At 43.2% G+C, this 27,740-nt stretch overlaps 1 protein-coding gene across 1 annotated transcript; it reads right to left on the bottom strand.

The window, feature by feature from the left end:
* Positions 1-224: 224 nt before the first annotated feature.
* On the bottom strand, positions 225-26,800 carry LOC126567831 (potassium voltage-gated channel subfamily KQT member 4-like). Its single transcript, XM_050224145.1, has 8 exons — positions 25,612-26,800; positions 19,769-19,986; positions 12,959-13,134; positions 12,585-12,836; positions 12,260-12,487; positions 3,201-3,603; positions 1,021-1,162; positions 225-856 (listed from the first exon to the last, which is right to left on the bottom strand). The coding sequence occupies exons 1-8, from the start codon at positions 26,757-26,759 to the stop codon at positions 256-258; spliced, it is 3,168 nt and encodes a 1,055-aa protein (XP_050080102.1). The 5' UTR covers positions 26,760-26,800; the 3' UTR covers positions 225-255.
* Positions 26,801-27,740: the final 940 nt, after the last annotated feature.

Raw genomic sequence — 27,740 nt, 5'->3', positions numbered from 1 at the left:
ACCTTCTGGCTAATGTAGCCATCACATCAAACTGCTCGAAACTGCACGAATTTGAATGGTCCATAAGAAGCAGGCGTCTTTATGCATACTGCACTGAACACTGAACTGGTTCCCTCTTCGTACTGCTTCGTACATTGCCCTCCACCCATTTCGTTCTGCCCGCTGCACACCCGCCCCTCGTCCTTCTCTTCTTTCGCCGGCATGTGCCGGCTTGAGCTAGAGCATGAAAGCGAGAAAGCGAGCTTAGATTAAATATTATACATCGTCCTCGAGACTTTTCATGGCGAGCGAGGGTGAGGAAGCTTGCGACGGGGCAGCAGGTAATTGGAGTGGAGAAATTTGTTGCTGATGCTGCTGTTGCTGCAACTGTTGCTGCTGATGCTGCACGATCGCACCAAGCGTGGCCGGTGAGTGTAGCGGATGCATACCGACCTGTTGCATCACGTGCTGCTGCTGCTGTTGATGCAACGGATGCGCCTGGAACGGTTGCATCGGCGGTAATATCATCTTCTGCTGCATCGTCATCGAGTTGATGGCATGCGTTAATTGATCCAATTTCTTGTCCATCACAGATAGTTGCTGCTCGACCCGGTACAAACGTGCCCCGACCGTCATCGGTTTGATGTTGCCGACCCGATCGATGCCAGCGAGATAGCTGCCCGGTTTGCCGAGCGTTTGGTCGAGCCGGCGCTGCAGCTCCTTGATGCGCACCATCATGTTGAGGTGGCCCTGCGAGTACTGTTCGATCACGTCCCGCACGTCGTACGGTTTGCGCGCCTGCTGAAATTTACGCCGCGCGACAAAGTATTTGATTTTCCGGATCGCGCGTATCGCATTCCGGTGAGCTTCCGTCAGTCTGGTCAGAGAGGAAAAGGGAGGAAGAAAAAGAAACATGAAAAGAACGCATTACAGCTCATTAGCGTCTGGTGGGAAAGTGTGATTCCGTTAAGCGTTTTGTTTTTGTCTACTTCGACACTGATTGCTTCCTTTCGGCCGGGTTGAGCTACTGATACTACTTACTGCGTGACACGGGCCGGTTCCGGTTCGTCGTCCGGTTCCGGTTCGGCTTCCACCTCGTCGCTCGGTGCTTCCGTGACGGAACTGTTTTGGCTTACGAATACACCCCGGTTCGGATCGTTTCGCCGCGTTCGCAGCGGGGTACCTGAAGGGGAAAGCAAAGAGGGAAATATTTTTATTTCTATCGTTTTAATTGCTCGCCACATGCAAATTATAATAAACTAAAACCGATTTAGACACTTTCATTCATTTCTTTATAATAAAAATAGGTACATAGAGCTAGCTTTACAGTAAAGTTTTGTTGCTTTACTCTGCGAGTTGAATTAGCACACACAACCCCCCAAGAGCAACCTGCTTCGTTGTGGTTTCATTAAAAATAGATCATAATAGCACAATACGTGTGTGTTCCTGTGTCCCCCGCAGATGATTTAAATGTGAGCAAAGATAAAAACGCATGTTAAGCAATGAAAATTCTTCACTCTAATACGTTTAAATACGCCCGCCATGAATGCTGAACTCTTTGCGTGTCAACCGTGTCCGGTTTATGTCTGACAGGGGCTTGTTTTACAAGCTGCATTTTATGGTAAAAATGTGCTTGGTATTGCCCTTTTCTATATTTTGTTTTCATGATATTTTTTACCGTGTTTAGTGAGGTCTGCTTGGTGTGGTCACGCAACTAGAATTCGGACCAGTTGTGTGAAGGTAAATACACGCCTGTTTGTTTGAGCGTTCGTGCGTATGAGTAATTAACTGGAAGATATTTTCCACCCGCACGGCGTTTTTTGTAGTATTTGCGAATGAAAATACTATAGTTCTTATTCCTATTGTTTATAGGTGACACCAAGTTGAATGAACTCATGGTTTATGTAGATTATGACAAAAAATAATCTTTTTATTTTAAAATATTTTTTTGCATTCTACTGCACATCTACGATAATAAGAATCGGCTGCGAAATTGTACAAACAACTGGGCGTCTGCATTGCATAGATATCAGTGGAGACGCCTAGTCATTTGTAATATTGAATGGCGGAATTAATTTAAACCAATTAATGCTCTCAACATTTTTACAAATTTAAAATAAGAAAATAATAAGGGAATAAAGAAAAAATACTTTGACATTATGTTTCTCCTATACCCAAAATTCCAAAAACCTAAAAATCCTTCACTGGAATGGAGGCATCATAGCTTAAGCTGCTTTTTTTCTGATTGTTCGAGTAAATAATAAAGAAAAGACGAGTTCAAGTGCTGGTAGAAGCTACGGAAGAAGTACAACTTCATGACCAGAACGTTTGTATTTTCCCGAGGCTAGTTCGTAATCGAAAATGGTTCCATTTCGGCGTGTCCGAGTAGTTAGTTGGTGGAACGAAATTGACCAATTAATTAAGTGCTCGAATGGAAATGGTAGAAGGGTTTCTGGCATTTCGTTGCTGCATGAACAGCAAGGGTCATCATTCATCGTACGGCTGTTAACACCTTTATTACATATGCCAGCACAGACAGACGGCAACGGCCAACACGTTTCCTAATTCATCTGTTATGTTCCCCGATCGAGGAATTTATCGATGATTACTTCCGACATAGAAAATAAAGAAAAATAATGTTGGAAGAATGTGTGCCCCTTCCGCGCAATATTCGACAAAATTGTACGGAACAGAGAATGCAGGGAATGGGGTGATGTCGGGAAAATATGTTCACCACCATTTTCCCCCTCAACCCTATCATTTACCGTTTTCATGTGGAAAAGCGAAATGAATTCGGGTCACATTTTGTGTGTGTGTGTCTGTGACGGGCTTCGTGGAGTGAAAACATTTTATCGATACGATCAAACGGCACTGGAAACTGGACGCCGTTTCGGGAAAGCGGGTTTGATATTGTTGAGTATTTATAGGAAATTCTTTTCGCCAGAGCGTTGAATTGTTGACAACGGGTTTTTGTAGTGAGGAATTTTATTGAAAAATATTTTTTTATCAATCGATATCTAGCTGGAATCGATGAAAAGGACTGATCCAGGTTGTTATGCTATTCACGATATCCAGCAGGAATCGTGAATCGCAGCAGCCCCGGAAAATTATTTTAACTATTCGAATAGGTTTTTAAAACCCAAATTTTTAGATAAAATCGGAATTTTGTTATAGAAAATGTTATTTTTAATATTAAACCACTAATCCTTAAACACACTCACCTGCTGACCGTGGTTCCTCCATGTAGAAGACAACGTCACCATCGGATTCACTTTTTGTCAGCTCCGCCGGTCCACCGCCTCCTCCTCCCCCTCCGCCACCACCCCCTCCGGTTCCGCCTGGTGTGTTGGGTGTCCCCAGCGGTCCTCCATCCGTGCCACCGACGGCCGATTGAGCGAGTGCCGTCCCTTGGCTCCCACTAGCACCGGAAGCACAACTCACACCGGAAGCATTTGTGCCTGTCGTCGCGGCCGTCGCTGATGCCGCACCACCAGCCGCAGGCCCTACACCCGGCCCAGGGCCGGCACTGAGCGGTGGCTTCATCTGGGGCGCCTCCATACGGTTCCGGGACTTGCGCCGCTTCAGCACCGATGCACCGCGACGCGCCACCTGCACCATTAGGGTCTGAACCCGAATGTTTCGAATAAAGGACAACGAACAACGAACACATTGATACACACCGAGGAGCGCACGCACAACAGACGGGTGTTAGTTGCTGTGGGAAAAGCAAGCGTGCAAGCGAGCAGAAGGAATCGATTGCTGAAAGGTGCTAGGATAGGGGAGGAGAGAACATTCCCGAGGAGCTAAAGGGATGAAGGATGTGAGGTGGAAGAATGTGGGGACAATAGTGCCTGAAAGCAGATACATTCCTAGGGTGGAAATATGAAGGTTCTTATGGGTTTTTAATAAGCATTTCAATGAAGGTTTTAGCGAATACTTCATGGAGTTCACATTATTTCAATGGAGCACCGTCTTTATTCTGCAGACTTTTAAAGCTCAAGAAATAAATTTAAGATCGTTATTATTTTGTCTTGATGACTAGTTTTTTGTTGAAGAGCTTGAGGATTAAATGATTGTGTTTCATAAAGAAAATGAGTTTTCTCGTGCAGGTAGGATTTTAGTAAGATCTTTCGATAAGGAATTTCTTGTGGCACCCTCTAGTGGAAGAGCTCGTTGCTCTCATGATTACCTTAGCTGATCAAACAACTGTTTACTAAGTTGTTCCAACAATACAAGAACCTCCAATGTCTTAGGCCAAACAAACATGAGGTCATCTTCGACACAGATCATACAGGACATATTCAAATGAGAGCTTGACAATTGGTTGATTAATGCTCTCGACTGTGTCGCTCTGCTCAACAACTCCATTTATTTAGTTTTATCAGCATCCTACCCATAAATAAAGTTACTTTCACCAAAAGTTTTCCCGCAACAACAAACTTCTGCTCCAAAACCATGATGCGACAACGGAACGAGGAAAAAATATATCTATTGCATCGCCCCCAAAAGGTCTATGGAGATGGAATAAATGATTCCCGGAAAGCGAATACAAGCCACAACAGCAACAAAAACAGGCACATCGTTTGTCTTTGGAAATGGTAACGAAACACTACCACGAATTGGCATTTGCGAATTAATCTTTAATGGTTTGCCGAGTATGTGTGTGTGTTTTCCGTAAGATCTTTGTATCCAAAAACAAGGAAAATCGTCTTCGACCGACTGTTTCATACATATTGGGATTGGATTACAATTGGATTATCTACCCCGGGGATCCGTCAAATGTTTGTGCCAGCTTCCATTTCATTCTGTCCCCCCGTTCTTGATTGACTTGTCGGAAGACCCACTTGTCTTGCCCGAATGCGACCAGTTTCGTCAACGACCATCGGTACAAATCAATCAAACGGTGATCGGTTACAATTGATATATCATCACATTTTGCCGATGATAAAGTGCTGTTAGCGGTGGAGTTGCATACACATGCGACGTTGGTGAAGTGAAGCAGTAAACCTTTATCTTACTATCGGTGTTTGGGATGAGAACAGGTTAGTGGCTTTTTTTATTACTATAATTGTGTAGCTTTATTACTATAATTGTTTTATTACCTTTTGATGGTAGCTTTTTAATATAAAATTATATATTGTTAAGGCTTTTCATCTCTATTTTTAGTGGGAGCCTCGAGATTAAGAAAATTATTTTACAACACAAATAAAATACATATAAACCATTCATCCATACATGAAAAGTTTCTCCTTGAAACAATAATTGATTTAAGTATGCACTTTTGCTTAAATTCTCCTTTAATAATTTTCAAAGAATCAAACCTGTGCTACATTTACCAACATATGCATAACAGTGTGTTTAACCACGATCCTTTTACCCGACTCAATCTTAAAATGCTATACACAACTGTTGCATTGTAACAAATGGAATATATTTAAGGAATTTTCACCCACCAAGCAGCAAGCAACGTTTTCAAAAGAGTTTTTCTCTCTTTGCGCTGGCTAGCTTGGTAACATTCCAAAAATTCCGTCCAACTTTCGAGCCGGAATTTCAAATGGAAAGAAGACAGTTTGAAACTGTAAACCTGGTTTTTTCCCCTTGTTTGCTATGAAATATGACAAGACATAGCTACAAAGGAACACAAATCCACTTCACCAACGCAACAAGTTTCACATGTATGAAAGAGGGAGCAATGCACACTTTCCAGAGAGAAAATGGAAATTTTAAAACACAAAAAGAAAGAAACAAGCGTCACAGAGTAGATAATGGAGAAGCGAAAAAAGACACTAACTGTGACGGTGTGAAACACAGCACAGCAAACACTGTTGTTTTGTCTTTCTGCATTATTTGCTACATGCGGACCATCTTCTTCAGTACCGTGTTAACTTCCCTGCACAAAAGCATGAAAAATAAATTTCCCCCCAATTTTTCCACAAAATAGGGAAAATATGGAAAACCAAAATGATAGTTGTAAAAGAAGAAAGAAACCCCTTTTATGTGTTCCTTTTTGCCACGCTTTTCCTGACACCTGGTTTTCAGATTTTCCTTAACTCTCTCCAAAAAAAAAATGCGAACAAACAATAAAGAAGACGAAAATGGTTGTAATAATTCGTCTTTCGAATGCTGGGGGAATGGGAAGGAAAAAAGCTAATGTGTCTGGGAGGAAAAAAAAAGTTTTCCCTTCTTTCACGGCACGGCAGGTTCCCCGATGTTCCCCGATGTTCCCTGATAGCATGGAAAAAGTGAGAGTTTTTCTTTCAATTTCCCAACCCTCTCTCACTGGCCTCGTGTAACATCTGAACGAAATTTGTCTGCAGGCTGTCAGCTGTCGCTGCAGGATTCCGGCCCAACCGGCCTGGGAAAATGTGTTTTCCTTTCCATAGGGTGGAAGGCAGTTTCCGGGAATCGGCACAACCAACGTTCACCGCCCAACCTTCGGCGGTGCGCGAAACCTTCTCAATATCACACCGGAAGTTTTTCATCATCACCACCACCACCACCGCAATTGCCTACGTTGCCACCGTCATCGTGATCGTCATGAATGTGGCCACAACAAAGTTCTCCCTCACAGGTTTCTTCTTTTGTTGTGACGGAAAGTAAAAGGAACATCATAAGCCATTTTTGCTATGCAATGGTTGGTTGTTTTGTGTTTATTGGCTAGCAGCTAGCAGCTCCCCAAACCACACATGCACACAAACACTAAGCGTTGAGTTTTCCTTTTGAGAACCGTTGCTTTTCCCTACTTTTCAAATTATCAGTTCGCGTTTGCCGCCTCGGGATGGAAGGTGGGATAGTAGAAAATGAAGTCAAGATTTTATTTTCCACACTGACAGGTGCGCCTAGCTTGCGATGTCTTAGGTAGGAGAGTAGACATATAGGACCCGTCGTGCGGAAAATGGCAAATTGAAAAAGAGACGTGAAGCCCACCCACCACAAATGTGATGCAAAAGGCAAACAAATACAACGCCTTTTAGGCAGGGAGGGAGAAGTCTTTCTTCATTTCCGTAACGATCTATACGTGCACAACCTTAAAGTCTCTGTTTCAGCCTCAGAAAGAAATGTGTTTTCCTTAGCCTTTTTCAGTGCATTCAACCCTACCCATTTGATGCGCTTTTCGTTCAGGGAAAAATGGATGTTTATCTTTTTTTTTTCAACCCATTCACACAGGGGAAAAACACGTTTTCCACACAATAAAAGAGAATTTAAGATGCTGCACACTGCTTTAAATCCAGTAAAAGCTCGTTAACGAATTGCGTTGAAACATACCACAAGCGAGGTTGCCTTTTCGCTTCTGGTGAATGATCATTTTCCCGAGAAAAATAAACAAGCGAATCGGTACATTACCCACTGAGCAGTTCTTCGGAACATGTTCCTACCAAAGATGATGATAGAAACGGATCAACATTAGACACACACACACAGCGGCGATGTATCTTTTTTCCATCGATGGTGAACATATTCTGGAAAAAAAATATTATATTTCACTGTCTCCTTATTTCTTGCAACTTTCCTCGTCGAAAAAACGACCACGAAGCGAATGCGAAGGACTTATCAAGCATAAAATTCACTCACAGAAAAACGAGCAGCAACAAATCGCAGATGATGATTTGATCCAGTGGCTTTTTTTACGACTCTGGAAGCAAGCTAGCTGTATTAATATCCACTCAGCGCTATCCTTCTGATCTGTACGTGATGAATGAAACCGTGCATGAGTGTTGGCGTTGTCGGTGTTGAGAGATGTAAGGGTTGCAAACACTGGAAGCATCCAAAACCATGACCTTAGTTAGGGGGTTGTTACAAGCTAGCGTTAGCGTTGTTACTAATTTCCCTGCCAACAAATATACAGATAAGGAGAGAGGGAGAGAGAGATAGGTGGAATGCATAATGCCCTTGATATGAAAAGGGCACGTTGCATTTCTACTGCAAACTCCACTGCCTGACATAGTTTACAACTGCCAGGCATTCGGTGGAAAATACCCCCAAAATGGAAATTAATTCTCTCGAAAGCCTATTTGAATGTAGCTGCCGGCCAGGTTGGTAGGCGCGTATTTTAAAATAATTTTGTGTTGTGAAGGATTTGCGCCGAAAATGGTGCAAATTTATTTGGAAACTTTAGTAAGCTGCAGGCTGAATGAGTTTTGCATCTATAAAGCCTTGTTTTAGGAAAAGTTTCGTTTCCATGCATGTAGAATTAAATTATAAACGTTTTCAACTGGAAACAAATATATTCATTTGCACAGCAAAAAGTACATGTGATCATGTTCGAAGGATAAAATATTTGCTCGTTAAAATTAAAACCAATCGCTTCATTCGATGTCCACTTTATATTTATAATTTAAAATAAAGGGTATAAACACACGGAATCGAACACGATGGAACAGGATTCAAATCGTCCTTCATGAAGCTTCTACCAGAAGAATCAACGACATCGCCGCTAGGTTGGCCTTGTGTGAATTAGTTTCATCATAAGTTCGATAATATTACTTGAACAGATATCCATCCTGATATCATCCTGGAATAGATCTTTTCTTGAAGAAAAATGCTGAGTACATTTGTGGTCATAATTCAACTATTCCACCATATAATCTGCTAATAAACGGCATTGTGTATCATAGTGAAGCTCGTATTATCGGTGTAGAATTTACTCTCCTTGTGAAAGTCGAGAACCGCATCGACAGTGGCCAGAAAAGAATATAGTTCCTTCCTAGCCATTTTTGAACTGACTCAAGCTGGTCTTGTTCTTGCTAATCTTGGCCATGGCTTTAGAATCCTTAGAAACGGCGGATTTTATCCCTTTCTGCATGGTTCACCAACTCTTGCCTGGATGACGCTGTTGTTCATAACACTCCTAGTGTGAGAATTTCGCACTGGCTGTAGTAACGACTCCTTGGGGTACTGGCCCCTTTTTTGCGGAGCGAGTCGATATTCATAGCTGATTTTGAGCAAACAAGTTGACTTATTCTCTCAGCAGTACCATTACTTGTGATCTTTAAACCCGCAATCAATTGCCAAGCTTATGCAGCCAGAAATGCTGAATACCTGATCCAAACAAAGAAACAGCTCAGTGTTCGCTACAATAACAGAGCAAAAGAATAATAATCCGATTCCTTTGTTTACATACGGATAGCTTGATGTGATCAAAATCAAATATCAATTGCACGTATCAGCTTCAATCAAATCAGATTAACGCATTAAAAAAACATACACATATACCACATGTGCACATTCTATCGGCTCAGAGCATCGAAAAGTACAAAAGTCCGTCAACAAAAGATGTATAACCGACGTAAAAAAGTAAAAGAAAAAATGCCCGCCGAGAAAAACGGTAACGCGCATTGATCAAAGCACTTTCACAATGAAATCAATTTTATCGCAATCGAATGCTAAGGAAACAAAACCAATCTGTATTCTTTTTCGGCTTTTTTTCCACAGTGTTTTGACTCTTCTTCTGGGAAAATTTTCAAGAGCTGAATCGAAACGCGATGCAAAGCAAATCGAAACCCCGCGGGCAAGGTTTTGCCCTGAAGCCGGGATAAGGCTTGTTGGGCGAGTTTTCCTTTCTTCAAAACAATGAAGCAACAACCATTATTCTAATTCAATCCTCCAACACTGTTGAGGTCCTCGGTAGAGCGAGAGAAAGAACGAAAAGGCAAAAGAGAGGAACAATGCTTGAAGGAAAGAAATCCATTGGAGCTTTTAAACAGAAAATGTAAAATGCATTCTGAGATATGATGGAAAACACAGCCACACAGGGCAATTTATGTGTTTGGTGCTCGCGTGTACGCCACAACCCCTCCGATCTCTTGCTCTTTCGCCCATTTTCATCCGCAGTGCTGGCTCGCTAATGGTATTGCCATTCTTCGCAACAACGGGCGGGAAAAAGGTTTGCCATGTTTTGTATCGAATATTGTGATTTGAATAATTCATCACTGCAAGTAGGAAGCGTAAGCATCGCAAAAATGGCACAGCGAATGAACACAGAACCGAAATAAAACACTTCATCCGATACTTTTTATCCCTCACGATGGTGGCACCGGTGGGTTTCGGGCTGCGTAAGTGTAAATAATAAAAACAAACAAACCACACACATACCAATAATGTTCTGGTTGCGTTCTGGCATTGCTGACATTTTTTTCCCACCCCACAGTGGGTTGCCATCGCTTGGTGGTTTCTGCAAACCAAAGCCTATAATAAAAACACAACATCGAAACCACTTTGCAAAGCTGTCAAAATTTAAATTTCATCACAAAAACTGCCCCCTGCTTTGTTCTTCCATTTTCTTTCTCCACTTTTTTGTTGTTTGCTTCATGTTGCCAATTTGCCTTTTGGCAAAGCATGGTCTTTTAGACGAAGCACAGAAGGGGAACTGACGCGATTTCGACGGGAGACGCAGTTGTTTGATTGAGAGTTTGTGTTTGATTGATTGATTGGTTTATGCGTTTTCCCATCACTTACTTGCTTGTCGGCCCACAGAACCATTTTACGGAGCAAAAGCTCTGACTCCGAAAAGAGAGGAAACAAAAAGCTGGGATTGGGTTGTGCAATTGTAAAACAATATGCCCCGCGGTTCTGGAAGTAATTTTCCAACGAACATCTTTGTGTCTCATTTGCGTAGAATGGATCATTCTGGGGTGGTATGCTGTAGTCGTGTAATCAGATACCGACAGGCAACGCAGAACGCGAACGCTCCTCGTACGCTGTAGAACGAAACGCGAAACGGTACGGTAATTTGTGTGCCTGTCCGTGTGGGCCACACGGAAATAGATTGATTCCAAAAGCGTGGGAATCGGTGCAGTGGAGTTGCGTTGCACGCCTAGTATAGACGAGCATAGCGATTGGAAAGAAAATAATTGGATTGCGTTACGCGAATGTGCATCTGTTAGCTGCACGATAATGAGCTTGCTGGTTGCGTATACCGTGTGATCGTGATCGTTGTACTAAAACGATTTAGTACAGATTGAATTGATGGATTTTAGATTTAAAAACTGACACATTCCGTCCTGTTTTCAGTACTGTTTCACCCTCGGGGAAGTTCGGGACTCGATGCAATGTATGCAAAAGCAGTCAAAGCACAACATACCTTCAATCAACGGCAAGCACAATCCAACTACATCCACTAACATAACGCACAATCACATAGTCAACATTCAATACTAACAACACATACATTCAACACATTCAACAACGGAACAAGCAGTGGAAGGGTTAGGGTACATTCCATGTACTACAAAGCACGGGCTTTCCCATCTCACGATCTCTATACAGCTATTGTGGTTGCTGGTGCTAACAATAGGGACAAACACTCAAACATTAAGGAGGTTTTTTTCGGGGAGGATTTTACTTCCGGGGTGGTTCCCTCCCCCTGGAATGGATATGGGTTTTGTTTTTGTGTTTGAAAGATCTAATTACAGAGTGCAGATTGCTGAGAGACATCATAAAAGGACCCTTTACCCTTTTTGTTATGTTTGAAAGCGGATAATTGAGAGAAAAGTGTTTTTTCCACTTAACGTATTAACGGCACAATAAAAAGGTTTTTGATTTTTTTCTGGTTAAAATTCATGAATGAATAGAATAAAACTAAGGTAAAGAAATAATGGAGGTGCAAGGGTGATGTTCAGTCATAGAGCAACTTTCTGTACAATGAAATCTGAGCTGAGAAATTGTACTTCTTTTGGCCATGAGCTAATATTTATGGACAGCTGTTGTTTATGCTGTCTGTTCTAATCTCAGCTGAGATCTCTACATATTTGTATAATATAGTTACTCATGTACTGCTCTCACTTCAAGTAAAATAAACACGTTTTCTAATGTAACTTAAAAAAGGGATCTAAAATCCAAATTCGACGACAAGGTGCCTCAAAAGAAACAATAATAATTAGAGTAATAGTAAATTTGAAAGGAAAATATCTAAATTTTTCATCTCAGAACTAATTTATTGTGACACATCAAAATGATGTTCAAAATAAAAAAAATATGCCTTAAACAAAAAAGTAATGAATGTTTCCTTTTGATCTAAAACACCGACCAGCAAGGATCAAAAACAAACCGTTCGATAGGAAAGGGAAAAGAAAACAACAAAAAAAGTGGAAGTAAACCACGGGCGACACAAAACTCAAACACTCACAAAACGCCGCACCGTCGCAAAAATTCTGAAGCCCGCGAAGGATAGAAACCGACACAGAACCACCCTAAAGGTATGCAATCTCGTGTAGGGAAATGCAAATTGCCAGGAAAGTACCACCAAAACATACAAACGTACACCGCTAAACATCGCACTCACTTTGCCCAACTGCGAGGGAAGGGCGGTGCTGCTGCTGCCGTTGTTGTTGCCGTTGTCGTTCGACTTGACGTAGATCTGCCAGGTGGCGTCACTGTGGAAGCTCTTGTCGGCGGCGTAACAGCGCCACAGGCACTGGATCAGCATGGCGGCGGCCGGTATCTGCCGGTTGAAGTGCTTCTGGCGCTGCTTCTGTTGTACTTTTAAGGCGAAACCGGATCCCAGGATACCCTTTTAGTGCACGGGACGAGACAAAGCAGAAAAAAAAACAAAAAGAAAAGGAAGGAATAAAGAACGCTGAAAGATTTGGGCAAGAACTGCTACTTACGGCCGGCAGTGCGAAGAACGAGATTGCGAACACACTAAAGCAGGAGGCAACGATCTTGCCCATCCACGTTTGCGGCACGGTATCACCGTACCCGATCGTTGTCACGGTGATGACGCCCCACCAGAGCGCATCGGCATAGCTGGCAAAGTCTGCCTTCCCGTCCGGGCCCAACACATCCTTCTCGGCCAGATACACAAAGTACGAGCTAAAGATAAGCCCCAGGAACCCGATGTACAGTGTGGTAATCAGCTCCTGTGGGAAGTAGAATTAGAGGCAAACCGGGGGATATGCAGTACATCAGATATTCATAACCTAATCTATCTTCCGGACATCGATGAGAGAGGATTTATCTGAGAGCATCCGCCCTGCCTTACCTGCCGATGGATAAAGACGACCGATCCGAGCAATCGCCAGGTACCACCCTGTCGGTCCACGTGCAGCATGCGAAGTATTTGAAGGAAGCGGATGCCTCGGATGGCACTCGTTGCAAACACCTGACCATTTGAGCCGACGGACAGCACAACCATAGACGCTACGACTACAATAAGATCTGCAACGAAACAAAACAACAATTGCAAATGTGAGTTTTGAATGAGTGTTGCCGAGCTCGTAACCGTAATAGAGTTCCTGGAGAGCGTGAAAAAGAGTGTTTGATGTTGCGCCTAAATTCCGGAGGGTAACCAAGACGCTAACCTTATCCCGGAGTTCAATCCAAGCATCGCTTTTCGGGCTGATAGATAAAGTTTTGATGAGATAGAGAACAACATTTGTCCCAAAAACTAGCGAAGTATTTCTTAACTTTTTGCACGAAGTAAAAAAGAAGTTCCTACTCTGTCTGTTTGGACAAATGTCCTCACACAGGTTTACCATACGCATTTGCATAAAGCTTTTGGAAACTTTCACTTGGACTGTAGAGTCTAGTGTACGTTTCGATTGCACGCCAGCTAGTAATGCTTTCGGTGCGGAATGACTTTTCCACACCAGATGGCGACAGACAGCCATCATCTTCGCTAGACACTGACAAATGGATGCTTTCAATTTGTGCCACGGAAACGGATGGATGGATGAAGGAATTGTGCCATGCCTTTCCACCTCAAATTGTACGCATCTTGCTCAACAATGGACTCATCGTGCTACCATCGTTCCGAGATGACAAATGAAGTCGTTCTCTCCCGTTGAACTTTGCAGGATATAAATTTGTTCTATAAATTTGCTGACACACGGGTATCATTTGTTGAATGTTATTAAAGGAACGGGGAAAAATGTAAAACTCCGAGCGCAAATTGATTAAATCATCCTCAGCGACGACACACAATTTGTACTTGGTGGGACTTGTTGCTGATGCGTCGTTATCTTTTTTTAGAAAAAAAAACTTATTGAAGATATTTTACGAAAAAATTAAATTACCTTACAGGTGTGTTATCCGTTAATGGGACCTTTATTTGCACTAGAAACCTTTCCCGGAATAACACCTTTTTCGATCGTATCTTACTCCACATTAAGCGATTGTGATGCGTCATCAGAAACGGTTTTAGGGTGGTAAAGGAACGAATTGCAGTAAAACATCGATTCACTTCCAAATGCTGCTTCGCTCGATAACAGCTTGCCTGGTGCAACCGAATGACATTAGTTTCATCAAAACCGGTGTCCAATCGCTGGCTTCCCAACATCCCAACCATTACCCGATTGTAATCATCATAAAATTGGTACAAAATGTAACCCAACTTGCAACAGCTCGGTTAACGGTTTCAATTATCCTGTTTTCCCACTGTAGCATTCCCATCATGTGTACGGGTGTCGTCCAACGATTGGAGGATAAGTTTTAAAATTGTTTTCAATTAATCGAGAAATCGTGGGCACTTGCCAAAAAGGGAAAAAATCCCTCCAATTCTCGGTAAAGAGTTGTGATTTTGTACAAACTTTCAAAACCGCACAAAGCAGCAAATTCGAAGGGTCGAAAACCACTTTCTTTCTAGCACGAAAATGGTGTCCTGTTGGTGTGATTTGGGTGAGGCCTTGTAATGTTGGGATGATGTCGCTTAAATTAGAGTCACGCCAATTTCAACCGTGCTTAGCCAAAAAACAAGGGAAATGATTTTCCCCTCGAGAGATGGAGGAGGTGAACGAAAACCCAAACTACAAAACACGCATGACATTGTCATAAAATGAATGTTCTTCAATTTTTTCGGGCTTATCGTCCGTTCCTTTGCGTGTCGCTGACTGTCGGTCGTTTTTTGATGCGTATTTCATGTTTTCTATTGCACGCAGTTTAATCACCGTGTTTGGCTATGTTTTTCCCGTTCACCACTATTTGACAAGTCATATTTTTTGCCTAGCTTCCCGTTTCGCATTGTGCGCCACCAACCTTGCCACACGGTAGCATCGTAATTTGTGGCGTTGTTGCCATTTATTTTCGGTTGAATTCTTTCTCTCGCTCACCCACCCAGGACAGGTATGATGCTCGATTTGGCAGCAAATTAGCTTCCGACAATCGGCGGGAATGACAGACGGGACCGACCGGTCGTGAAAAGCAATGGAAGGGAATCGTATTGAATAAATGAAACTAGGCGGTAAATGGCGACAATTTTACGGAACGTCATCATCGGCACACCTAAAGATGTGTCACCGTGGGTGAGTTGCTTTGTTCCGGTTTGTTTGTATCCCAAAACCGTAAAAAACTTCCAGCAGAAAATATAACGCAAAACGCACTTGCGAGGTAGGAGAAAAATCTGATGGAGACGCCTGGTCGTTCATGGTACTAAATTGATTGTGAACGTTTTTTCTTCTCTTTGTTCGCTGATAAAAGCTTCCCTGACCTAATTTCAATTTCTTACGACGCTATACACCTGCTGCTGCCTAGCCTTGAGCTAAAACCCCACATCAACAGCTTATCTGTGGTTTTATTTTATTTGAACTACCGTGACAATCCCCCTCGGTTCCTGGGAGTGGATAAATTGGCCATATCTCTCACCATCTCGCATCGCACCGGAACCCGTACCCGTGTCAACAAAGCACCCGGTGCTCACCGAAATAGATGAAGCTGATTGACAAATATTGACCCTTTAATTGTGCTTCCCATGCCTTGAAAACATCGCCAGATGGTTCTATAAAGTTAAGCTTCCGGTTAAGATAATGGTTTGGTGCGGAGGAGGAAAAATTGGACCACGACTGCATAACGATCGTACCATCTACATCCGGCAAACATCATTACCGTGGCAAGGGACATTCGGTCTTTGTGTCAGCTTTTGGGGCACAACTACACCCGACCGTCAACTGCTTCGGTGCGGTAAATATTTACCTATCAACGCTCCTGCTACATTTGCCTGCGAGTGGTCGTGGTCACTGGGAAAGGAAAGTTTTATTTGTCCAAATATTCTTACTACGCCCATCTGTTCCTGTACTAATTTTAGCTCCATAAAAACAATCCTCAAAACACACCGTCGTAGAAGCGGTGTACGAAAGCAAAAAAAAAAGCTCCTAATAAAGCTGCACCATTACCGGAAACTATGACAGCGTAATGACAGTGTTTTGCAATCGTCCCCTTTTTTATGCCTTTCAATTACTGTCAAAATATTTGCCAATGCTCAAAGCAGCGCATCGGACCTAATGCACACCACGCCTGACTGATGATGGACTGCAGTGCAATATTTTTGGTGAACGTAAAACTTTTATGACGCGCATCGTGCATCGGCGGCACACATGCACTCTTGCAGGACGATGGTGATCACTGGCGCACGGGATCGTGACGTAAAGCAAGTGCCATTTCTGTGGGGAGCTATAATTTTAAAAGTAAACTCTCAAATGTGCACCGACCGTTTTGCGCAAAGCAAACAGACCACTGCACGGCCATCAACTCGTTGTGTTTTATCTGCACTCAGCAGTTGCATTCGGTGCGGTAAATCGTAACATTCTTCCTTTAATTAGAAAGAGGAAAACTTTACGGGAAATGACATTTTAACGGTTGGATGGTAATGTTTGCCGAACCAAACAACCACTGTTACGTGTGATTTTATTTGCTGCATGAGAGTTATGCGTTGAATAATCAAAGATGCAAATAAACATTATTGATATATTCTTTTGTTTTCAGAAAAGGGAAAGCCGTATAATTTGTACCGAATTAATATAAATGTAAAAAGCTCTACCTTCTTAGTGATGCCATTCGTTATTGTACTCTGCCATCACTGTATCCTATGTACACGGTTTACTCCTCATAAAAATGTTTATCCCCAAGCCTCAAATCGACCACTCGATATTAAAGCAGCAGCGTCATAAGAAAGCCTAACAAGCTTAGCGACAAGCGAAAAATAAAACTTGTGTCCCGCAAAGAAAGCCAAACAAAGTGACAAATTGTAAACGTTTAAATGCAAAGAAACTGTGCAAGAAAAACAAAAACTACACCTCCAGTAGAAATGTGCCACAAGAAGAAGGAAAAATGAAGGATCTGTGACTACAACAACGTAAGAAAATACCCACTCGATTGAAACAAAGACAACAAAGCAACAAAACACAAAATACAAAGCGTACAAAGTGGGTAACAGAGTGGATGGAAAATCTCAACCAGGGAAAAACGTTTCTATATTCCTTTTTTTTTTTTTTGGATGGTTGAATACTCTCAGCTGTTGCAGGCTTTGTGTGTCGAAATTGGATAGAACAACAGAGACGTGACCGGAACGAAATCAAAGAGACGAGGGCGTCGAGACTCGTCTGATGCGCCCTCCGCTAGGACTGGCACCCTGGCTGTGGGTCTTGGGAAAAAAGCTGAGGGGAGGCTTTCCCCATTCTCAAATTTGATTGTTATTTCTCTGGTCTGCCCTTTTGAGGTTATTTCTAGTGATGGTGGTGGTGGTTGTGGTACTTGTTGCTTTGCGTGTTGGGATCCTTGGGCATCCCCGTTTACTCACGACCGCTTGGTGGGGAATGGGATGAGTAAAGTAAAAGTTTTCAATTATATTAAAACCCCAAAAAGCAGCAAAAACATTTCCACAATTGAGTGTTTTTGTTTATCTTTCTGTTGATCTAATTTTGCAATGCGATAAGTGCAAATAAATCGCATGGTTGGAGAATGGAGAGAGAGAGAGTTAGCAAGCTCTTTTTTGCGATCATAATTTTCCATTATGAATTCTATTTTCTTCATCAATCAGCAAATTTTATAAAACTTAGCCGAACAATTAAGACATTTTCCATGAGTCATCTACATCAACATCTACCAGATTTGCTGCCCACGATAGTTCTTCAATTATTTCCTCGCTCAATTATATCCCAACTCTACGCTCCAAATTCGTTTGACTTTTCTGTTTCTTCTCACCCCGAAAAAAAAGCAAGAAAATAAAAAAAGGAAACGGCAAGGAAAACCTTCCACTAAATCCGTACATAAGCCGAACGAAAGAAACGAATTAGCCTCGAGAAATTCACCAGAAAGCAAAACATGCTATCCCATGCCCCCTAAAGTCCGTTTTCAGTACAATCAAGCGCCGTTATCGTGCTGCGAAGGGTGAGGGAGCGCAGAGTGAAAAACACGCGGAAAAAAAAGTAACTTTACCATTCATATTTTCCCGTATAATATTTTTCGTTGCTCGGAGTTTTTGGAATTTTCTTTTATGGAGCTTGTTCCTTACGTTCTTAGCAGAGCAGTTAGCCGTTGAAACGGAGCACGGCACCAAGCAACGGTAGGGCTGAAAAGGGGTAGAACTTTTCAGCAACTCAAATTGAAATGCTAATGAGTACGAGGTTCTCGGGAAAAGAAAAAGAGAGCTCCACACGAAAGGATGACCTCTGGCACTCATGGGGGTTTCCAATTGTTTTTCTTGCTCCTTGTTTTCTGCCTTCCTTTCTACACTACGCTCGAGGTAAAATGCTCCATTAAATGCAGCAGAACATATGCTTTGAGGGCGATTTTTTTTTTGTAGGAACATCCGTGTGAAATTGGAGTGTTGGAGACTCGTCTAGAGCGACCTCTCAGACAACCGTTTCGATCTGAAGGTTTGAGTGGTAAATTTGCTTGGACCTTGCCGTTAAGACCAGCCTGCGTAGTGCTAGTGCACCTACTCATGAATAATTCATGAGATTTATCCAACCTCGCCAAACTCAGCGCAGTGGACTTCCCGAAATGTTCTAATGGAATGGACACATCTGTCGTACAAGCCGCTATTGTCCATTCGTAAAGAAAAGGTCGAATCACTGTGTTTCGTGCTGCCTTGTTCGGCGAAAGGTGCCACTTTCGCATTCAAAGCCTCCGACCGGCTGCACTCCACCCTTGTGCTCAACTTCAGCCGAGTTCCGGTGGGTTTTTGGTGAAGCAAGCTTTGAAGAAGCGCCCTGGCGTGACAGCGGAACCCAGTGCGAAAACTCCACCGGTGCTGCTGTGTGAGTGATTCCGTACCACAACGGTGTGGTTAAATGATGAGCAAAACCATTTATACCGGTACAACGCCTCCAACGGCCACACATCGGTGCTGAGCAATTATTTATGCACAAGCTGCGGCGTACCCTTAAATTGCCACTCATTTATTAGCTCATCGGTGTGGCGCGGTGGGACGTGGTTTGGGGGACGGGTGTGTACGGGACATTAGCACCTGCTCGGGATTTAAGAACTAGCCGCAGCGAGAAGAAACCTAGCGGCCAAATTATTCCATTCAGTGTCGAACCAGTGTAGGAGGTCCTCGGAAACACCGGAAAGTAGCCTCAGTAGCCTTGGTCGCATATTAATGCACACTACCGTAAGGTTCCGTAAAACAAGAACCGGAACCAGAGTGGGCGAATAAAACAAAAAAGAAGAGGGGGAAAAACACAGATCACAACCGGAATTAACGCGCAAAGCTCCAGAAGCAAAGAAGAAATAAATAAAAGTATCACAGCACTAAAGCACTCCGGGTAGCATTGAAGAGCATTCTACTAGTAGGTGACTTCCCTGGGTGAATGTTTGCTGCTTCAAACTGCATGTGGTCTACCTGGCTAAAGCTGCGGTTAAATATGTACGAGTGTATGCATTTGAAATCGAAGTGTCGTGTTTTAATTTAGTTTCTAATGAATTTGAAATTAGAAACCGAACCGAACACCAGCTGAGCAAGGTACATTTCGAGCACGACGAGTACGACCAAAAAAGGGTAAGGTAGGTGTGCACTCAAGACAATCGTTTCTGGTGGTAAGTTTGCACTCTTGAAGCATCGTATCGAAGGAAAACTTACCTATAATACAGATTGGTTTGCGGATGAAGCGTAACCGACCGCAGAAGCCCATATACTTCGAACGGCAGCCGGCGGACCATAGCCGGACCAGGTACTCGACACCGAAGAACACCACCAGACAGATCTCCATCCAGAATAAGGTCTCGTTCGCGAACTTACTGTACTCGTCTATCGTCGACAATACGCTAAATATCAGACACACTAACACAAGCAGAAATCTGTAATTAAAAGAAGAAAAGCAAGCGGAAGGGAAGAAACGAGAAAGAAATTGTTAATTAAATAATGATGGCGAAAGGGGAAGAGTTTTATAAGAAATGCTATAAAAAAAAATTATGGTCCGATGCACTCCAATCATAGTTAATGCTAAGAAATACTTATCTTTTGATTGATTTTTGATACTACAAAAAGTTTGTTAAGGGTTCTGTCTAGAACATGAATGGTTCCTCCCTTCAGGCAGTGCTACACTACTCTCAGTTTCTGTGGAACTAGATTGATCTTAACTTAATGTATTCAAACAAGAATATTTCTTTCGATTGAACAACTTTTACTTTATCTGTGAACATAATAAATATTTTTTAAGACTTATTTCACAGCTTGACCCCAATAATACCAATGGGATTCTTTCTTGGTGACTTAACGACTTTCTAAGCTTACGTCGGTAGTCTAATAAGAAGGAACAGAGCGGATGAGACTGCCTCTTATCATTGCAACGATCATGTGTAAGTACTACATTTTTTAGTCAATTTCCCAGAAAGCTTTTCCTTTTATTCTAATTAAACACACATCTAGAGACTCTTTAGTAATAGAACGAATTGTACATCATGTGGCAACAATGTTTCTAATCTAATTTTTATTTCATCTCAATTTTTCATTACCTTGATGCCCATAAATCGCCTAACAACACGCAGCGTAATTTTTAATATGAGAATGGTGCTTCTTTTCTAGACAATCGTGTTCCCTAGCATCGACTTACGCTTCCCTCTGCTCGATTCTGATTGCTTTGCCCTCGATAGGGCAAAGTGCAAGAAATGGTGGACGGATGGTTTTATGACTCTCTCCAGCATCTGCACGGGCACGTGCAAAAATAAAGCAGTCCTTCATCATCTTTATAGCCCGGACGGACGTGGACTGAGCGTGTCACACTACTTTTACACTTTTACGAGACACTCGTGGTTGCATCGGAAAGCGCCCGAACTGTCACAATTTCGCTGATGATCACGACGGACAATCTGACGCGCAACCATTTTACGAGCGCGCTCTCGGAGGTTTTAAACGGAATCGCATGGCGTTTAATGGTGCTTTGTTTGAAATCTTAAAGCGTATCGGTCGCTTCTCGCTGGGAGGAAACATATTTTATCTGTTTTCCTACCCTGAATGTAGGTGCGTGTGTGCGCTCGTTGGCCTTAGTTCACAGTCACATGCTTGTTGAACCGTTCCGCGACGGAAGCGGAATACATAATGTGGCTGAAAATAGAATTTCAATCATATTTCACTCGCTTCATAAACACGTTTGCTTGAGCATAACGGGTGGGAGTGGTGGACGGGCTGGTAAATGTCATTGCCGTTGCCCTGTTTTTTTTCACAAGCCCTTACCCTACCAACCAAGTCAGCTGATTTACCTTCGCTTGCTAAGCTGTGACGGTTGTACCGAAAGCAGAGCGTTGATCCTTAAAAAGGATTGGCTGCACTATGTTTTGAAGGGGATACAACACAAGAACAATGGTAGGAGAGCTTCTCGAAGTGAATATCATCTCGCTTCAAACGGAAGATCTAAGATGTAGCAGCAGTAGCAGCAGCAAGACAACTTACGGTTAGCAAAAACCCAATTTTCACTTGGGGAAAGAACAACTAGCCTAATAAGAGCGAGCAACGATAACGGAAGAACACTTATCCTACCGGATATACGGGGAAATTGTCTTGCATGGCTTTGTCCGCCAGACTCGCTTCTTCCTCTCTAATCTTAAAACCGGCATTTTCCACAACACAAGAGCGCTTTCCCAGGGGAGAGACACACGAAGCCTTTACAGTCTCGTTCATATGGCACCTTAACGGGCCGTTTGTACCGGTTAAAGTCCGGGTTTTGAAAGCTAAGTATTACCCTGCTGTCAGCTCGTTCGCTGTGTACGGGGTGTGCGGGCTAGCTGACGATGACGACGGGCCTGGTGACGACTCGCTCGCTGACAGACGATGATGTGCCGTTGGAGCAACAGGCCATGGCTGAGTTTTTGTGCTACCGAGTCGTATCATGGAGCTGACATTTGCTGTCAGGAAGCTGAAGGGCAGTCGTTTGTGCCGAAAAAGAAATAAATACACGAGGGTAGAAGGTTGATGATAAGGGTGCCAGTGGTAGACTGTGTTTTTTGATGCAGAGCTAGTACGGTAGCAGGGTGAGGTTTTGTTTTACTAACGAACACTGACACGACGGGTTGATGGTGTGTTGTACAGTGCTTGTCATACATATTTGCACAATATAATCAGAAAGTAGTTCAAAGCAATTAAAGTAAATATCTCACAGAAAAACTAGAGTGAAATATGGAAATATGTTCTAGACGTTCAATAATACGGTTGTCATTTTGTTTCAAGTATTTTTCTCTAAAATCTAATAGTTTTAGGGATATTTACTAATGATATCTTTTAATAGAACAATCTAAAAATATCTCACAGGAGGGTTGAAATTTCAAGTGAAAAACAAATGCAAAACTAGACAAAACTTTGTAGAAAATTTATTAAATTTTAAATGTGCATTAATAACTTAGAGATTCTGCATCAGGTACGCCAGGAACTGTTGCAACAAAAGCATTGAGTTGCGTGTAATTTTTCATGTGAAAATGAATTTCCAAAAGTACTGCTTTGAACTTTTTAATAAATGGCAAGCCTTCAACGCATTTGTTCGCACCGGTAAACAATATTGCAAAAATAATATTCGATTGAAGCACACATACAAAGATCACAGCCATTATTCATCAGTTTCCAATTCAGACGATTAATTAATCGATTTCCTCTGTTCCGGAACACACCATATTTACGTAGCGAAATGTGTGTGAATTGTCTTTTTATTGATAAAACAACCAACTAACCAGCCAGCCAACCTATCTGTCCATCATGATTACGTGATTGAAGGTTTATTTTGTGCCCAGCCCAGCTCACGGCAAACGTACGCACTGCAAATGACGTTTTAATTTCGTTTAATATTTTAATTGCTGGACGAAGTGTTGTTGCGCCGAACGGAATCGATTGACCTCATTGGCGGTGGAAATGAGTGTATATGCTTCTGTTATATTCTGTTCGATTTTTGACCTGCAATGTGTTCGTCTTTTGTCACGAAACTGATGAATCATAGCAGCTTTAAAAAATGGACCAGCAAAAATGCTTTAAAATTGACGTTCAATTTTAGCTTAGAAAATGATGTACCGTTCTGTTCTGTTTTATTTGAGCTTCTAAAATAAAAAATATAGTAAAAGATTAATTCTACCAATTACACGTTAAGCGAACGTAGGTTGCATCCTTCAAGACTACATTTGCTCTGCTCGAAATACATCGAATCCTATCCAAAGCAGGCAGATCCACTGACTGGATGCACATTAATTTTAGATTAATGTAATGGAATGGATGGCGGGCGCCGGATCTCGTGTCGAATCGAATCAACGACGAACGGAACGGAGCACAACGTTCCGCAGATCTCGATTTGCGTACGCGAACGATAAGCAAACGGTTGGGATGGGAAGGTATTTGCGAAACGAACTGGCAACGTAACGCAGTTAGTAACCGAACGGTAGATGCTCCACCAAGTTGGTGGAAAAAGGGGACTGGCGGATGGGAAGAAAAGCAAGGAATGGATCGCATCCGGTTTGGATAAAATCTTCTCCTTTTGGCTTTGACTGACGTGCTTCTTTCAAGTAACGATACAACAGTGTATCAGCAGAGAGGCCAAAATAAAATACAAATAATTACAAAAAATACTTCAACCTGCCTGCCCTGCTTTTGAGCATTTGCTCTTACTTTATCAACGTCATCTTTTCTTTTAATGTTTAAAATAAATTAATTTCCATTTAGCTATATAATATCCCATGGTGCTCTTTCACCAATCTGTTTAACAAACACGACCGTTTATCTTGCAAAACCGGACAAGGAACGTTCTCCCAACCAGGTGCACAACCAGGTGGAAATACTGGATGAAATCGAGCGTAACACACGTAATATGCCAGATTTACTCTACCGGTGCAAAAATTCCTTCACTATTGAATTTAAATCCTTTGCCCAGATGGGAAACTGTTGGGAACCATCCGTTACCGACCTTCTTCTTACTGTTGAAAGATTACCGAGAGATTACTGTGCTAAGCACACCCGTTGAAGAGTGATTTGTTTCAACCCCTTCCCGCTTATTGCACCGATTCATCCCGTTTCCAAAATCAATCGAAAAGGATATTTACGAGCCGAGGATCGTTGATGGATACAGGGCCGATCGGTGTACTGATTGCAGCACCGGGTTGAAAGGTGAAACGCGCGGTTCAAAAGCGGAGCAGCAAAAACAAAGTGAAAATCGATACCGATGAGAAAATTGAACGCAGAACATGTTTTGAAAGTTATGCATACCTTGGGTTTCGCCGAAGGATTTAGAAGGTTTGTGGATTAGATTATTAGGCGCGGTGGAAGCCAGCTTAAAGTTAGACATTTTAGAGCATCTTCATAAACTAAAAGTTTTGCCACTCGTTAGTTTAATAAATTTTATAGCGAGAGCACTATAAAATGCTTCGGAAGCATCGTCTTGACAGTTTGGAATGTTTATCTTGAAAGTGTAGTTGAAGTTGAAGAATGGTTGAAGTTCTCAACAACTTTTTTTTCTTTTTTTCTCCGTAACAACACATTCCTACGGGACAAAAACGATTATTTCTCACAACTATCTGCTTAATCCTCAACAAAGGAAAGCGAACGTTGAGAGCAAGATCATTATAATTCTCGTTTGAAACCGATCCACTACCACTCACACGGTGACTTCCTGGAACGACTCTTTTTTGCATAACGCTACCCTTGTTCTATGCCATTTCCTCACGGTTTACGTTCCGTTTCCGGATGCAATTAAAATTACATTCACCAGTCAAAACCAGTCTGAGAGGGTGGGTAAGTGCATGTACTTCACCCGAAAAAAAAAGGGAGGAAGCTTTTTCCGGGAGAAAAGCAGCTTTACACCGCAGATACGGGAACAGATAACAAGAATCTGCCATTAATTAATGCCACGTGTGTTGCTGTAAGCGAGGGAAGAAAGCCTGACAAACATCGAACACTGTACCGTGCTTGAAAATAGAATTCATTTAAATGCTCCCTTCTTTGTTGTGTAAAATATTTTATGAGTAAAATCAGGTACAACTTTTCATGCGGCCTTCAAACCACAACAACGCTTTATTTGTGCACCTGGGCAGAGCTTAGTAGCTAACCACAATTATCCTGTTAGGTAGTTTATTAATTAAACCACCTTGCCTGTATAGATTATGCACGTCTTAGCTCACCCATAGCAGACAAGCGAGAAGGAATCACTTCTATCCAACGATACAGTTTAATCGCACATGGGTAGAGAGTCCTCCGAAGCAGTAAGACTTTGTAACCCAATTTATGAGATTATTAAACAGGAATAGTTGCTACTATGTTTAACGTCCTTAGTGAGGTAAGAAGGTTTGTAAGAAGGCAGAATAGTAAAGCATTTTCCGCGACAGGCAATGAAATACTGCCCTGTGTGAGAAGTACCTATAAAACCTGCCTCCAAGCAAAGTGCTTGAAGAAAAATCGAGAATGTAAGTTCCTTGAGCTTTTAAAGTTTGTAGAAGAAAAACAATCTGTACCATACTTACACTGAAAAGTGATACACAAAACACAGCCATCCGCCGGGATGCTCAAGAAAGACGTAGAATCGCTCCTGCACAGTTTTTCCCCGTCGATGATGGAAAACGTATTTGGCTTTAAATGCTTGGTCGATCGGCAACGCGATCGGATAGTACGGGTTCGGCACGCCAAGATTTTTCCCCCCACCACTAGATGCTCCACCAGCCCCGCCACCACCACTGCCACCACCGCCCGTCACGCCGCTACCGCTTCCCAGCCCAATGGAGACGCCCGGTAGCTCATTCACATCGTCATCAATGTCGACGTCGTCGTCATCATCGTCCACCACGATATTGCCCTGGCTCGCACCAACTCCGTCCAGTATGTCGTTCGAGCGTGACCGCGATCGGCTACGGTTTTTGCGCCTCATCGGTGTCGGTACCCGTTTATGGTGCGGTTCGAAGGCTCGCGCCGGCTTCCCGGGCCGAAACCGGCGCAGAAACTTGAGGGCACGGGGCGAGGAAGAGGAACACGAGGATGCGCCCGGATGGAGCGGTGCCTTGTGCGGATCACCCGCATTCAGCTCAGTCGTTTCGATGGCCGACTCCACATCGTCGACCAGATCGTCCTCGGAACCTTGCAGCGTCCGGTAGCTGATCATGCCGCTGGACGACACGCCACCACCACCGCCGGAGTTTGCACACGGGCTGGGGCTTTGCGTTTGTACCGATCCGCCACCCATCGTGATCCCGTTGCTCCCCGCGCTCGGACTCGCCGATATGGCCGACCGGCTGCCGGTGCCGAGCAGGTTCGTCGTCTCCTTGACCGGTGACTTGAGCACGCTCAGCACGAGATCGTCGCAGGCGGGCCCGCTACCACCCGGCCGTAGCTGCTGGTCGTCCATCGCGAACGAACCGAGCCCGCGGGCGATCATGATCGGTGGCAGTGCCACGGTGGCACCGCTGTACTGGTGAATGTTCCCGTAGGAGTAGTGGCGCTTGCCGAGTTGCTGGTGTTGCTGGTGCTGCAGCTGCTGATGCTGCTGCTGCTGCTGTAGTTGGTGCGCTTTCGCTTCCTGCTGCTGCAACCGTAGATTGCGTGACTGCCGGTAGAGATTCTCCTGCTCGCCTCTGTTCATTGTTATCGTGGTGGTTGCGCTCAGCACGACCGACAACATTTGGCGGTATCGTTCTGCAGGTTGCTAGCCGCGAATCGGCCCATTCGCGATCGATACACCGCCGACCCGATCCGGCATGGCCGACAGCGAACACTCACAAAAGCCACCGATCGTACCACTGCGCACACTGTCTTGCAACCCTTCGCTTCCCAAAGGTCTGTAAAGCGTTCCTCGTACGTTCACTTTCAACTTCTGCTGCTGCTGCTTCCTGTTGCACTACGGTTGCCGGTGCTAACACTGTCAACATTATTCCGAAATTGTGTGGTTTGAAAACGGGCACACTATTTACAGGCGGCTCATTACACACGCACGTCGACAGCTTTGCAGGTCATTAATTCACACACACACACAGTGTCACCTTGTGGAGTCTTCGAACCGTTACGCAAGCTTTTACAAACCACAAGAACCAGCAGATCAATGATGCCTTCTAATGGCGTTTGTGGGCGGAAGATTTGTGCTTCGTAAAATTAACCTTACCAATTTCCCATCTCCCACACCAAAAAAGCACACACACACACTCCGTTCCAATTTTCTTAACTTGCTTTCACTCGACTCCGCTTCGAATTCGAGATACCCGTGTTGTCTCTTCGGTGTAAGCTGTTTCGACCGTTTCTTTCGTTTTGTTTTCCTCTGCTGGAGCTTTCGCTATTCGTTTCACAATCTATTCCATCCCGTCCTCGGGTCGAGTGTTTGTGCGCACGAACGAGAAACAAATTAATGGTAGCTTTTCTTTACGCCCTTTCCCGGCGATGCGATGCAAGAAAATCCTGCGAGATCGAGTGAAGATAATTAGAAAAAGTGTTAATCAACTTAAATTTTTTGTTCGCACTTCCCAAGTCGGTTCGGGTTTATGTTCTCGAGCTGACACACCATTAAGCCACTTTCGGATGGAGGGGTTATTTCATGTGTACGTTTTGACAAGATAGAAAGAGTTTTGGATCAATAAGAAGGATTTTTGCAGTACGTTGAATGTGGAAAATT

The sequence above is a fragment of the Anopheles maculipalpis genome, chromosome 2RL, assembly GCF_943734695.1.
Source record: "Anopheles maculipalpis chromosome 2RL, idAnoMacuDA_375_x, whole genome shotgun sequence".
Classification (NCBI taxonomy): Eukaryota; Metazoa; Arthropoda; class Insecta; order Diptera; family Culicidae; genus Anopheles; species Anopheles maculipalpis.
This window is presented reverse-complemented; position numbering and strand designations above follow the sequence as displayed.

What these genes read in the sequence shown, in the direction of transcription:
- LOC126567831 (XM_050224145.1), bottom strand. Translation starts at nt 26,759, where the DNA reads ATGTTGTCGGTCGTGCTGAGCGCAACCACCACGATAACAATGAACAGA. An exon ending in TTTGTGTATCACTTTTCAGT is followed by an intron (nt 19,987 to 25,611) that starts GTAAGTATGGTA and finishes TTTTAATTACAG; the next exon opens with ATTTCTGCTTGTGTTAGTGT. An exon ending in GAACCGGCCCGTGTCACGCA is followed by an intron (nt 857 to 1,020) that starts GTAAGTAGTATC and finishes CTCTCTGACCAG; the next exon opens with ACTGACGGAAGCTCACCGGA.